Genomic DNA, 15,358 nt, shown 5'->3' with positions numbered 1-15,358 from the left:
ACTCACAACCAAAAGCATTAAGCACTAGTTTGGGGCCTTTAAAAAAAAAAAAATTTGTGTTTTAATTTCCCCTCACTCCCAACTCTTGGTATGTGTATATAGGGGAAGAAAGACTGCCAAATGTTTAATCCATGACAGCAGGTATTATTCTAAGAACTAATGAAAGCTGAGTCTGTCTCCTTCTGAGACAGGTGAAATGCAAACTTGAAGACAAGCCAAAATGTGTGCACGTTGGATAATCTAGTTAAGAATTTGAGATTAGCAGCTTTTTCTTACAGAAGGGATGTATTTAATAGGTAGGATTTTCTGTTTGTTTTTATAAGGATCTTTGGAGAAAAAGAAATGAGCGAGGAAACCAAAGTGAAGAGATGAATGAGCTAACTTCGAATAAATTTAACCAAAATTATTATTAAATTACAGAAGTTGGAAAACAAAATTTCTGAAAATCTGAGGGTGTTAAATGGAAGTGAGCATTTCTGAAAAGTAACAGTGATGAAAATGAAAATTTCAAGTTCTCACAATGTCAGAACAAAGCCAGTTTGACTTCAAAACCAAGAGTCAGATTAGGCTGTATAACACAGAAATGCTGATTAACTGATCACAGTCGATTGACTGACCACAGTGAAGAAAACAGAAAGCCATCACCACCGGATTTTTAAATTCTCCACGTCGCGGTTTCTCCTGGAGTCAAGAGTCCTCCAGAGGCTGCTTGAGGCACGTGCCTCTGAGAAGCCGGATGACGGGTTTCCGTCAACGGCCAGCACGCACGGGCCGTACCCGCGCACGCACGAGCGGCAGCCTGCACGCACGGGCCGTACCTGCGCACGCACGGGCGGCGGCCACTACGCACGGGCCGTGACCGCGCACGCACGGGCGGCGGCCACTACGCACGGGCCGTGACCGCGCACGCACGGGCGGCGGCCACTACGCACGGGCCGCACCTGTGCACGCACGGGCGGCAGCCTGCACGCGCGGGCCGTGACCGCGCACGCACGGGCAGAGGCCGGCACATATACAGGCAGTAACCGCGCTCACACGGGCCATGCCCGCGCACAGACTGTCCTGTGTGAGTGAAAGCACAGCACCCTCACAGCCCCTCTGACCGTGACTCCCATCCACAGGCCAGGGTGCTGCCGAGACCACGCAGCCAGCACGTTGGCCTATGGAGGGGAAACGTGGCCATCAGGCCAACAGCCAGCGTTGCAGAGTGAAAGCCACAGAAAGCTTGGTCTGTTTGCACGGAGGCCTCGAGGATTTTCAGCAACTCAGAAGGAAGGACCCACAGCTGAGGAACCGACGATCGGGAGCAGACAGCCCCCAGGGCCTGCACAGCCCACGCCAGCTCTTCTCTCTCTCAGGCAGGGACACCGCGCTCACCTGTCCTCTGTTTATATTCTGAGTCCCTGTGCCCCTGTCACCGAGTGGAGCAACATAGGTTGTCCACATACTCCCAAATACAGCTTTTAAAGGGTTTGACCGTGTCCTTCATTTTTCTGGTTTCTCTCTGTATTTTTGCACAAATAGGTACAAAAGCATATTGTTGGCTTATCTGCTAACGACGATACCAGGAAGGCAGCTGAAACCAGAGGTACCTTCACAGGAAGCTTCCCTCCTCTGCTTTCCTTTTCCCTCGTGATGAAAAGAAGCAGGTGCAGGGCTAGGCCTGGGCAACATCACACACCCACCCTTCCCTGGTGCGAGTGACAGGCGGGACTAAGGGCCTCCTGCAAAGTCTGCATCCCTCGGCTGGTCAGCACCGAGCTGCACCCCCTGCCTCTCCTATGAGGGTCAGCCCCTGGGGCCCCCGGGGTCCTCTGCACTGTTGCCCACATGCATCTCACCTGCTCCTCACCATGATCTGGGGGACACGGGTACGCAGTTCCTAAGTCTCCGAGAGGCCGTGGAGCTGGCAAAGGATAAGGACACAGTCCTGCGTGGGGGTGGCCAAGGGCTGCCTCGGAAGCACCCTGCCTGCTCACCCCCTGCTCCAAGTTGGCTGGCACACTACAACGGGGCAAATTGCCCTCTGCACTTTAACAGTGTGTAGAATTAAATCCATAAAGGTTAAAGGGAGATTTTCTACAAAACCTGAGAATTATTGGCTTTTCTCATCACAAGATGACACCTGCAGACATTCTGTAAATAATGAACACAGGCTAGACCTCTCTTTATGACCACTCAGTGTGCGTGTGTGTGTGTGTGTGTGTGTGTGTGTGTGTGTGTCTGCGTGCTCACTCGTGTCTGACTCTGTGCGACCCCATGGACTGTAGCCTGCCAGGCTCCCCTGTCCATGGGATTCTCCAGGCAAGAATACTGGAGTGGGCCTGTTCCAAGGGGCTTGCCATTTCCTTCTCTAATGATATCATATATAACATAACTCTAAAGTGCTCTGCTTTGCAGAATACATATTGATCACCCAATTATTACAGGAATCCATGTATATGAACATGTGTGTATATTTCTATAATTACATTTTACCTATCTTGATGGCATTACAAGATGTAGAACTAGTTATTATTTGATAAGGGCACAGAAGGTTTAATCATACCTGCTCCTATTAAAGTCTAAGAGTCAAAGTTCTCAAAAATTATGAGTTACAGTAAAAAAAACCAAAGACTACATTCCTTGTCTTCCAGTCCTGCTGGTGCTCAGCTGCCAGACCCCTTGCTGCTGCTTCTCCGCTGGTCCCTGTGCACATGTTTAAGCAGCACACCTGCCACTGGAGAAATGTGGCACCCCATGGTATTCAGCAAACACTGCCGCATCAGGAGGAACATGCGGGCCGCTGCTCGGGGTTCTGTTCACTGCAGAGCACAAGTCTCTAGAGAGGCGCGTATCCAAACACCGTTCTTAAAAAGGGTAAGGTGCACACACAGAGCTACACCCATTTCATACATAAAACTCTCGTTTGCACTGGGGAAAGCAGTACACTTGGAAGGAGGAGAAAAAGCAGGAAAGGAAGATGAGGGCAAGGGCAGCAAACGCAGCTGCTGCACCGGCCGCCCCGACCCACCGGCCAAGGGCTGGAAAGCCAGCGTCCTGAGGTCAGCTCTGCCGCTCAGGCTGGAGGGCAGTGTAGGTGTTACTGCTCGGCGCAAATCAAGGGACTTCACTGGCAGCGGGACTTTTTCGTGTAGCCACGACCTCATAAAGTCACCCGAGAAGGGCACGGTGGCTGCTGGTTTATCTGAGAATGTGGGGAGCATGCAGAGCCAGGAGCAGGGAGGGGGGCCGCCCGCGTTCGCCAGCAGATAAACTGCACAATGGGCTGGCGCGGGGACAGGCCCGGGGGCTCATTCCGCCCCTGCCTCCTTATCAGAGTTTCCGTGGAAAACACGCACAGAGGAAGCAGAGGAAGCAGGAGGCCGCACAGGCCGCGGGATTCCACCGGCTCAGGGACTCACCTCGTAGCCCTTCTCCAGCAGGAACTCGGCCAGGTAGGAGCCGTCCTGGAAGACAAGGAAGAGGGACAACGTCAGACCACCGCAGCCACGACCGAGGCTTGAGAACAGCCTTTCAGGGGCTCTGTGGGCGTAAACAAGGCCCACAGCAACCGACAGGAAAAACGGTTCAGACGACACCCGACGTGAGCGCCGCGCACTGCTCTGCTGTCCTCCTTTCCACAGGCGGGAGCTCATCTGAGCCCACAGGGGGACGAGGCAGGGGGCGCTGGCATCACCACCCGCACAGGGAGAGTGCTGAGGTCCAGGGACCCTGGGGGCAACGGGCAGAACGTGAGGCTTCAGAGGCTGGTGGATCTGGTTCAGGTTTGGCACTTGTAAGCCGTGTGAAAACACAGAACGTGTGGGCCTCGCAGAAGGCCTTTGGTGCTGCTGGGACATAAAACAGGACCCTGACAACATCGGGGGTGGGGGTCACTGGGGGAGGGATGAGACAGGAGCTGCAGGGGCTGGGGAGAGTGCAGGGCGAGGACGGGGAGGGGGCCGAGAATACGGGGTGCTGACATCCCTGGGAAAAGCCAGCACGTGGAGAAGAGGCCCTCCAGGCTTCGAACCCAAGGGTCCGGAAAGTCACGAGAAAGCGTTTAGGGGTTTTGAGGTGGGGTGGAGGTGGGGGCAGTGACGTGATCAGGTCTGTATCATCCCTGCAGGCACACATGAATGGATCACAACAGAAGGAGCGCACTTATTTTACATAGAATATTAAGAGCTTCATTTGTATGCACCTTAAGTCATGCTTTCTCTACGATCAAGGTGTTGGACTAAACACAGAGATTCGCAACTTGTTTTTTATTTTTTTTAATTTTATTTATTTAGGCTGTGAGGGGCCTCCGTTGCTGCCAGGCCCTTCTCTAGCTGTGACAGGCGGGGGCCCTTGTCCAGTTGCACTGTGGGCCTTCTCCTTGTGGCATCTTCTCTCGTTGAGGCTCCTGAGCTCCAGAGCTCAGGCTCAGTAGCTGTGCTGCACAGGCTAAGCTGCTCCACGGCACGTGGGATCTTCCCAGATCAGGATCGAACCCATGTCTCCTGCGTGGGCAGGCAGATTCTTCACCACTGACCCAGCATGGAATCCCCTCCCAACTTATTTTCTAAAATTCTTTTATAAATGCCTAAGTAAGGATAGGGGTCTGTGTATTTTATGTGCCAATTTCAGGGAAAGAAGGTACAAGAGTCATCTAACCGAAGCACTAACAAGCCGCACGGCACAAAATCACAGTTCCAGAGACAGCGATGGTGCAGACCACCCCAGCCCCGCCAGGGTGACCAGGCGCTGCACAGCCAGCCCGTAGCTGCGTTTCTGCTCCCAGCCCAGGCAGGCCCCTCACCCATCCAGGCTTCACAACTGCTGGGGCTCTGTGCGCAAATCTGGTTGGGAGCACTTGGGTTTTCTTTGGTTTCCTAAGTTTGAAAAAATCTTAAAATATCCTTTTGAGCTTCAAAGGTAGACACTCCAGGAATAAGAAAAATGAAGTGGGCTTTATTCCTATCATTGCTGGACTCAAAAGCTGGGACTGGAGACACCCTGCGGGTCCTGGAAATGGCGCAGTTGCCTCGAGGGCGTTCACGCTTTAGCGCAGAAGTCAGGACGGACTCAGGCAGGACCGCTGGGCAAGGGTACCAGGGACACGTTTTGTGGTTCATTGAAACATGCAGCAAGTTTTCTTCTGACTCCTTGACATAAATACTCCTGTATATAGACTCATGTGGAGAAGAAGAGAGATGGTCTGGCATATTCCTTTTCCTCTCCCTCTCATGATATACACACGGCTGCTTGGTTTCACACACCCAACATGCAAAGTAAATCAGACAAGACTGCTGAACAATGCGCACTCCGACAAGCCAGGCTGATCGACAGGACCCCAAAGCCTTATCAATCAACCAATCAATCAGAAAATAGCCTAGCAGAGAAGCATCTATGACCGCACCGCAGCCGGTCAGACCGCCCTGGAGAGACGTGTCTTCTTGTCTGTGCTGTCGCCACTCTGAAGTGCTCCACACTACGCTTTGCACACTTTTTGTGTCTCTTGGAATAAAAAGTTAAAATGCACTGTACTTCACCACAGTTGCCCAGAATGTTTTAAAAAGGAAAAAAGGCAGCGGTGAGACCCTGGGGGAGGGGCGAGCTGTGATTATCCGGACGCTGATGCGACGCAGGCCTGCCGGGACTGGACGCTGTCAATAGGTCTTGTTCTTCTCACCGGGCCCTCCTCAGACTTTCCAGCCGCCTGGAACATTCTGCACCAGCGGTGGCACCCGCTTCCTCCCCACTTCCTTGCCAGGCCTCCCGAGCGATAGGGCCAGCAACACAGTGTGGGAACGGAGCTGCAGGGCCCCAGGCCCCGGCCTCCCCCAGCCCCCGACCCTGCGCCGAAGCCCCTCCAGCAGGACGGGTGGAAGACTGACCCGTCACGCCCCCGGGGCCGCAGCCAGCGCCGCAACCGGACACCCGACTCTGCAAATCCGAGGGGCTAAGGGACTAAGAGCCCAGCTCACTCACCACAAGCACACTGACTCTGGGACAGGTTCCAGCCTGGGCTCAGTCCTCGTCACAGAAATGTTTTCACTGGAGAGCTGACACTCCAACTGTGACTCTTTCCATCTGACTTTGCACACATCTATTAAAAGAATCTCCTTTCCATATTAAAGGCCATACAGCTTGAAGCAAGCACTGCGGCTTTGACGTTTTCAAAACACAGAAGTATTTTCTATCTTATTCTCGCAGGAACACCCCTGGAGCGCAAGCAGCCACTTGGCCTGTGAGCTACGGAGGCAGCTGGAGGTCAGCTGCCCACCTGGTCCCCACCGTGAGAAGGGAGGCAGGACTAGAGCCCGGGGCTCCCACCACTGTCACCCAGAAAACACGGTCCACCCCTGGGACCCACCAGCCCATGTCAAAACCCAACACGGCAATAAAAACTCCAAAATGGATTCATTGGTAAATCAAATTGCTTTTGTTGCTTTGCCATCATGACAGGGCAATGGTGCTTCTTGTTTTACCCAAGCGACCCAAACGCAGAGGTCCCATAACTTCAGGACCACCTGGAGCTCAGAGGACTGGGCAGGACACAGGGCCTCAGGTGGGCACCAGAGCCTCTGGGGAAGTGCCACAGGGCTGTCTGGAGGTGGACTTGGGTTGGTAGTGGATGTTCTTTCTGGGCTGTAAAGCCCAGGAGCCAGAGCCACTGGCTAGAATCCAAAACAGGCAGATTTCGGTGCCTGGGGCCGCAGCTATGTCCCTGAGTAGTTCTGTCCTTCACCTCCATGGATTGTTCCAGATATAAACCCATAAAATTCACAGCAACTCTAGAAGTTAACTGAATCGTATTTTGATTGTAGGATAAAAATTATCTAAAATTTCACATCTATGAAAAGCTGAAGGAAGTGGAGGAAGGTCCCCCATTCTCCTGATGTCCAAAGAAGGCTGAAATAGCCCTGAAGACCCTCATGCCCACCCACGACCACACACGAACGTGCCTGGACATCCACCTTCCCACAGAGAGGAGGGGCCATTTCTCCTCTCTTTTCAAACATGGACCCTCGTCTAGCCCAGAGGATGAATGAAGACAGTGCTGTCTCAGATGCAGCCTGAGCACCTGGCCGCTCTGAAATGCACCTGAATCAGACCATACATTTCTGCCAGGCATTGCAGGAAGCTTCTTCACACAGAGGAAGACAAGCGGAATTGGGTGAAGAACAGATCACTGATAAAATGAACTCCCTTGTTTACATCACCTGGAACACCAAGAAGTAAAACACCCCTCCTGCAAGAAAAGAGCCTCACCAACACTGCCTGCCATGTGCTTTAACTCTAGGTGTGCCGGTCGCTCTACAGCGAGTCTAGGCGTGCCGGTCGCTCTACAGCGAGTCTAGGTGTGCCGGTCGCTCTACAGCGAGTCTAGGTGTGCAAAGCACTCTACAGCAAGTCTAGATGTGCAAAGCACTCTACAGCAAGTCTAGGTGTGCCAGTCGCTCTACAGTGAGTCTAGGCGTGCCCGTCACTCTACATAGAGTCTATGTGTGCAAAGCACTCTACAGCAAGTCTAGATGTGCAAAGCACTCTACAGCAAGTCTAGGTGTGCCAGTCACTCTAAAACATGTCTAGATGTGCTAATCACTCTACAACAAGCATTTTCAGCTAACCGCAGTTACAATAGCAAAGTCATCTGTACCTCCAGCGACAGAAGCACAGACACCTCACAGGTGAACAGAAGACGCTGCTGTGAACAGGAACGAGAACTGCCCTTGGGAAAACAAGCTCTGGCAGTGTGAGAAATCCAGAGGCAGAATGTCCAGGGAAAGCATTTTCACCAGGCACATGGATGCAACACAAATCACTGGACAAAATCTCCGTCAAAAACAGATTTCAAAAGCCCAAAGGGATTAATTAATCCCACTGTCTCATTTCACAGATCAGGAAATGGAGACTGAAAACGCTAAATGTTCAGTGTCCAGTCGCACAGTTAGAAGTAGCAGAATGTTACAAAAAGGGGGGGGGAAAGGAAAGAAAGAGAGAAAAGAAAAAAAAATAGATATCCAGAATCTCAGACCTCAGAATTTTCCACTAAAAGGTATTGTAAAAAGAACTAAAATGAAGATACTGGACTGATGCCTACAGCTGAGAAGCAGAGGGAAGAGCAAGAGCAAGACAGAGCCCACAAGGGTTGGGAGGGCAAATACAAACTGACAGATGGCTCAACAGGACTCAGGACACCGTCAGTACATAAAACATACAAATAATCCCACTCCTGCAGTCTTTAGAGTTGAAAATTATTTCCCCACAAAAGCTGAGGTCGCCAAAGGGCAGATTCTCACTCCATGATTTACCTCCTCATACAGAGAAGTGGGGGAGAAGGCCATGGCACCCCACTCCAGTACTCTTGCCTGGAAAATCCCATGGGCAGAGGAGCCTGGTAGGCTGCAGTCCATGGGGTTGCTAAGAGTTGGACACGACTGAACAACTTCACTTTCACTTTTCACCTTCCTGCATTGGAGAAGGAAATGGCAACCCACTCCAGTGTTCTTGCCTGGAGAATCCCAGGGACGGGGGAGCCTGGTGGGCTGCCGTCTATGGGGTCACAAAGAGTTGGACACGACTGAAGTGACTTAGCAGCAGCAGCAGCAGCAGAGAGAAGTGGTATCCCTGATGGCTCAGATGGTAAAGAATCTGCCTGACATGCAGGAGACCTGGGTTCAATCCCTGGGTGGGGAAGATCCCCTGGAGAAGGGAATGGCCTAGAGAACCCCATGGACAGAGGAGCCTGGTGGGCTACAGTCCATGGGGTCACAAAGGGTCGGACACGACTGTGCAACATTCATTTTCAGAGACAAGTGATCAGCGGTCGCTGCACAACCAAGAATGAGGAACACTCCTCTCTGACATGGGCCCTCTGCTGGGTAAGAGCCGCTGCACACACACCTCACAAAAGCACAATTCACGCATGCACGCCTCACACGGACATGCCTGATACACATACGCCACACACACACACTGCACACCTCATACACACACGCATGCCACACGCCTCACACGCACATCACACATACAGTGGTAACACTGGCTCTGCTGGTGATCCAGGGCCTCCCAGGAAACCATGATGAGCTGGAAGTCCAGTTCAGTCGCTCAGTCGTGTCCGACTCTCTGCGACCCCATGAAGCGCAGCACACCACGCCTCCCTGTCCATCACCAACTCCCGGAGTTCACTCAGACTCATGTCCATCAAGTCGGTGATGCCATCCAGCCATCTCGTCCTCTGTCGTCCCCTTCTCCTCCTGCCCCCAATCCCTCCCAGCATCAGTCTTTTCCAATGAGTCAACTCTTCGCATGAGGTGGCCAAAGTATTGGAGTTTCAGCTTCAGCATCATTCCTTCCAAAGAACACCCAGGACCGATCTCCTTTAGAATGGACTGGTTGGATCTTCTTGCAGTCCAACAGACTCTCAAGAGTCTTCTCCAACACTACAGTTCAAAAGCATCAATTCTTCGGCACTCAGCTTTCTTCACAGTCCAACTCTCACATCCATATATGGCCACTGGAAAAACCATAGCCTTGACTATGGGCAGCCTTTCAGAAAGAGGCTGGACATCCCCCACCACTGTCAGCCTAACATCACTCCATCTTCAGTTCTTTCCCACAAGCATTCTCAAAATTTTGTAATGCTAATTTCAAATTAACATTCAGTTTCAAAAGATTCTAATATTAAGTCCTGTGTCTAATGGTAAACTTAATATAAAATATCATAGAGGAAAGAAATTATCTAAAAAGTTAATTTTAGAAAATATTTTATTTTCAGCTTGATAGGTTAAAAAATGATGTTTTTCTTTCCATTTTTTGATTAGGATAATATTAAGATTTACAAGGTTTTTGTGTTTATGACTGTGTGCCCTATTTCTTCCAGAAATTATTTATTCTTACCTTTAATATTTCTTATACATTTTTCTAGTAGGCTATATTTCCTCAATTAGTTTGTTTCTCTAAGCATCTAGAACATATATAAAACCTAATTTCTATCTCCAATAAAAGACACTCAAAAAATATTTGGAAATAGGTGAGCAGAGATTTTTAGTGGTAGAACGAACCCCCATGATAACTGGTTTAAAATTCATTCCTTTCAAACTGCAAATGATTATTGTAAACTCTTGGTTTAATGAGCAAAGAATGAAAACACAAAACCCTGAACCCCAGGAGCGTCAACACAACGCAGCACTCGGGCAGCACCTCGGACTCCAGAGGCTACAACATTTAGGGAAATGTTGTAAGAAAAGTGGGCTTAGAGGGAAGAGATGCTAATAAGGCACAGAAGGATCACTTCTAATCACACGGTTAGAAGAAGGACAACTCACGCAGGGCAGCACAGCCCCAGAACTCCGTACAAAGCCCCAGAAGCACGTCTAGAAGCACTCAGCACACACGTGCCTGGGTGGGTGTAACACCTGTGTGATGCATGGATGCATCCCGTGGGAGCTGGCTGCCCACCTCCTGCCCACCTCCCCTCCCGTTTAAAACATAAGCCCCTTCGGTCTGAACCCTGTGCCTTCTCTGTCTCCCGTCGTGAAGCTCGTGCTGAACTTCCTGCCCTACCCAGGGAAGCAGAGGTTCCCCATGCGCCCTGGTGTGACTGCAGGTAACAGCGACAGCGGTGCCAGCGGCAGGCAGGAGCACTGCTCAGCACGCGGCTACGCGGCCGTGCTCCCGGTGCTGCACGGCCACTAGCTTTATGTCTTCACAACAACCTGTGCAGTTGACAGTTGACACTGGTATTATATCCATTTTACAGGTGAGCAAACTGAAGCGAACTGAGATCCCGCCACGTGCAGGAGAGCCCAGCTAGAAAGCAGAGAAAGGATCACACTGCAGAGACTTGTGACAAATGACGTGTGTGGCACCAGCTTCACTAAATAGGGTCAATCCCTCGGCAAGGACGGGCCCACAGATATTGGGACATAAAATCCGGTCTCTACAGAACTTGTTAACAAAGCAAAGTGTCACAGACTAGTGAATATCAAACCCTCACCAGGCCATGGGTGTCAGGGGACAGAGGACAGAGAGGAAACCAGGGCCTCAGTCCCTCGCTCCAGTCCTGAGAGTATCTGGGAAGCCAGGCACTTCCCGCGCGAGATAGGACCAGACGCCCACGCCACGTGGACGGTGAGCCAGGGAAGCTGCACAGCTGTCACAGTCTCCTCTGTTGGTGTGCCAGGAGACGCAGGAGTCCCAGGCAGAGGCAGGCAGGGATAAAAGGAAGGCCAAGAAACACTCAAACCAGTCCACCCTAGAGGAAATCAACCCTGAATATTGATTGGAAGGACTGCTGCTGAAGCTGAAGCTCCAGTACTTTGGCCACCTGATGGGAAGAACTGACTCACTGAAAAGATCCCGATGCTGAAAAAATTGGAGGCAGGAGGAGAAGGGGATGACGGACGATGAGATGGTTGGATGGCATCACCGACTCAATGGATATGAGTCTGAGAAAACTCTGGATAGTGAAGGACAGAGAAGCCTGGCGTGGTGCAGTCCACGGTGTCACAGAGTCAGACACGACTTAGCGACTGAACAAGATGCACTTCCCCAGGACGCCATCTGTGCTGGACAGCATGGTGCTCTGCAGAAATCCATCACCACCCTCCAGCACAAAATCAAGGTGGGAGAAAACCGAGGAAATACAAGAGGCATATCCCGTCAAAACCCCCTGAAAGGTCTGCCTAACTGGCCAGTTCAGTGCCGCTGTGAATAGCCGCTTTCAAGTTTAGAACAATATTCTAACTGAAAGTCTTCATAACTCAGGGCTCCAGATACATTGATAAAGATTGGTTCAGATCTGTAGAAAGGTTAATAATAAATTACAGGTAAACTTCATGCTTAAAATAATCTCTTTGTAATAAATATGCACATACATTAAAACTGTACAAAAATGGAAAACAGTTTCTCTTTCCTCTTCCTTTTCTTGTTATCGCTCAGAGTGACGGTCCACACAACTAAAGGCTGTTTCTTTGCAAAGCACATACTTGCACAGCTCCAATCACCCAAGTGATTTATGGAGGAAACGACTTTGTGCAGGTACTCTAACCAAAACAGAGCCTCACTTTGTCCAGTGTTCAAGGCCATGCTTAATGAAAACTTCAAATTTGGAAGAAAAAAAAAAAGTAGTACTGAAAAGAGAAGAATTATTAAATTTTAGTATTTACCTGATTTATTAACATTTCCTCGTGCATTTCTTTTTATAATTTGTGCCCTGCCTAATGGAGGAAGAAAAAACAAGTGTCCTTTTATTTACCGGCTTTGAAAAGGTCATGAGAATAAGAAAAGGATACACATACATTGATGGCTGTCTCAGTTTCCATTTTACTGCACATTCAGTTATGAGGTTGTTACTTCAATGTCACCGCTGGTGGTAAGTAGAGTTTAGCGATTTGCAAACATTCTCGCTCTTTTTAACCTGATTTCTTCCAGGGATAAAAGCACGTGGCACAGTCAGGTGAGACTCTTCCTGTCACAGGTACAGCCGTGACAGAAATGCCACCTGGGGAGCCCTGGGGCGTTGCAGATCTGCTCTGCAAGCATGGAGTCCCCAGGAAGCTGGAGACACTGCAAATAACAGAAGAGACACACAGGGCGAGAGCTGGGGCTCGTGGGACCTAGAACCATTGGAAGATGATGGAAGTCGAGCACACGCACGCAGGCGTCACGGAGTGTGTCAGCGTCTACCCAGAAAGCTGCCCGTCATCAAATGACCGAAGATGACGCTCGGGGGGTAAGGGCATCCTGGCAAGGCGAGGACAGGCAAGAGCAGCACACCTCCCAGTCACCAGGACAGGCTGATCTCAGCGGGCACGCGGCCTGCGGGCCGGTCACCGTAGGACACCACTATGTGGACAAGGATATCCCTTGCTTACTTGCTGGGTGGTGCTGTTATGAGTGAAGGTCCTGCCACTCAGACGAGGGGCCAAAAAGCACTTTGGGGGGACTTCACACGTTGAAAAGTACGCACCTCCACCCAGCCGGCAGCCGTCTCTGCAGTCACTGGCTCCAAGGCCCTGCAGGTGGGGGCGTCCATCCCCGCCCAGCCCCTCCCAGACACAGGGAGAGGACAGGCTCCCGGACTCCGACGGGGCAGCTTCTGCAGGCGCCCGCTGTTGGCCATGTTCATCTCGCCGCTGTGCCCTCCCTCGCCAACAGCAACGGGGCTCAGCCTGCATGCAACCACACCCTTCTGTTTTTCAGGATCTTCTCGGTTGCATTTTTCAATGTGTCCGGTATAAGGACACACTGGGGGTCCCTGACAAAGCCTGGGAAAATCCAGACCCAAGACGAATTCCGGAAGGCGCATAATTCAGGCAGCTAAGTCTGGACTGCACACGAACAAACCGCACAGAACCACTGCAGGGTTCTGAGAAGCGCTGGAGTTTACCCTGGGACAACCCGAGCCTGGATTCTGGTGATGTCAGAGTGGCAGAAAACATGGCTTCGGAAACGCCCCATGTGACGGTACAGCAGGCTCCCCTCAGCCACCCCAGTGACCCCACCACCTCCAGGCAGCGGCCCGGGTCTCAGGAGGGACACGGGCCAGCTGAGGTGGCTCTGGAAGGTGGCAAGTGAGACACGGCACAGAAGGAGCAAAGGAGCGTGGTTTCCAAGAAAATATCCCACGGGGAACAAAATAGCAGTGCCTGCAAGTAACTCAAAAACTAACACAAAACAGAGAAGAAGGCACGCGAGGATTCCATACAAGCCAGCACTGAAGTACCCTGGGGAGGGGCCAGAACCCACAGGAAGCCCCCTGCCCTTCAGAGACTCTCTCGGGAACCGGCAGCCCACACCGGGGAGGAAGTGGGCCCAGAAAAGCCACAGCTTCCCGGACGCTCAGGCCCCAGGCCCCGAGCTGGTCCCAGGCCTCTGTCACAGCCGCATGTGCAGCTGGGATAATCACTGCGAGAAAAACACTGCCAAGCGAGGGGTCAGATTCCAAGTCTTCAGTAAGCCATAAGCTCGGCACTAACCCACCAGAGCCCACCCAGGTCCTGTGCCCACAGGCGGGAACCCACTGTGCACCCGCCTTCGGAGAACTGCTGACGTGACCTGCAGCTGAAAACAAACTCAGAAAAGGCAGGAAGAGAGGGAGGAGGGGAAAATGAACACCACGCAACACCCTCCTGTGAGCCGACAAAGGTCCCCAGGCTGAGGAGGCCACTGGACGGGAGGGGAAGACGGCCAGGTAGGCAGGGGCCGCTCTCCATTCGCCAGCCAGCTGACCACAGGGCCCAGCGGCCACACACGGGGCACCGCGGGCTCCAAGTGTCCGCTTGGCACCTCCTGTGAAAGCTAATTACAGGCCAGGGCGTCTGGGTGTAGCTCTGGTTGCGTTCTCTGTCTCCGTCTCCGTGTGTCTGTCTGTCTCTGCCCCGGCTCTCCGACTCCGACTCCCTCTCCCCTTCTCCCCACGCTCCTAGAGCACAAACGCAGGTCCCGCTGGTCTCAGGCTCAGGCACCCACTCGGCAGCAGAGTCACACAGGTCAGTGCCCAACATCGGGCATGTGTGTTCTGTTACAAGGCGGAGGCAAACTACAGCACCTAACAAAGACCTCCTATGGAACCTTCACGGCACGTTTACCACAAGCCACTTTCAACTGCATGTTTCTGTCTCTAGGCCTTGAGACAAAGGGGCGAGAAAGTTCATTCACATATCCGAAGGGGCTATTTACTAAAAGCGTAACATCAGTCTAAAAATAGGACCTGTTATGAGTTGAACATTGTCCCCTGAAAATTCATCTGTTGAAGCCCTAATTCCCAGGGCCTCAGAAATTATTTGAATTTGAATAACTGAGTTATTTGCAACCTTATTTGAAATAGGGTCATTGCGGATGAAATTAATTAAGATGACATCATATTAGAATCAGTTCAGTTCAGTTCAGTTCAGTCGCTTAGTCGTGTCCAACTCTTTGTGACCCCATGAATCGCAGCACGCCAGGCCTCCCTGTCCATCACCAACTCCCAGAGTTCACTCAAACTCACATCCATTGAGTCGGTGATTCCATCCAGCCATCTCATCCTCTGTCGATCCCTTCTCCTCCTGCCCCCAATCCTTCCCAGCATCAGTCTTTTCCAATGAGTCAACTCTTCGCACGAGGTGGCCAAAGTATTGGAGTTTCAGCTTTAGCATCAGTCCTTCCAAAGAACACCCAGGACTGATCTCCTTTAGAATGGACTGGTTGGATCTCCTTGCAGTCCAAGGGACTCTCAAGAGTCTTCTCCAACACCACAGTTCAAAAGCATCAATTCTTTAGCACTCAGCTTTCTTCACAGTCCAGCTCTCACATCCATACATGACCACAGGAAAAACCATAGCCTTGACTAGACGGACCTTTGTTGGCAAAGTAATGTCTCTGCTTTTCAATATGGTAT

At 51.4% G+C, this 15,358-nt stretch overlaps 1 protein-coding gene across 4 annotated transcripts in view; it reads right to left on the bottom strand.

The window, feature by feature from the left end:
* GMDS (GDP-mannose 4,6-dehydratase) overlaps nt 1-15,358 on the bottom strand; it is a 434,986-nt gene that overhangs the window by 341,576 nt on the left and 78,052 nt on the right. For 2 of the 4 annotated variants that reach the window (XM_024983738.2, NM_001080331.1), the window contains 1 exon segment: nt 3,405-3,449. In XM_024983738.2, coding sequence (XP_024839506.1) covers nt 3,405-3,449 — 45 coding nt within the window. 4 annotated transcript variants of the gene reach the window in all.

This window comes from Bos taurus, chromosome 23 (genome assembly GCF_002263795.3).
Source record: "Bos taurus isolate L1 Dominette 01449 registration number 42190680 breed Hereford chromosome 23, ARS-UCD2.0, whole genome shotgun sequence".
In the NCBI taxonomy this organism is placed as follows: Eukaryota; Metazoa; Chordata; class Mammalia; order Artiodactyla; family Bovidae; genus Bos; species Bos taurus.
This window is presented reverse-complemented; position numbering and strand designations above follow the sequence as displayed.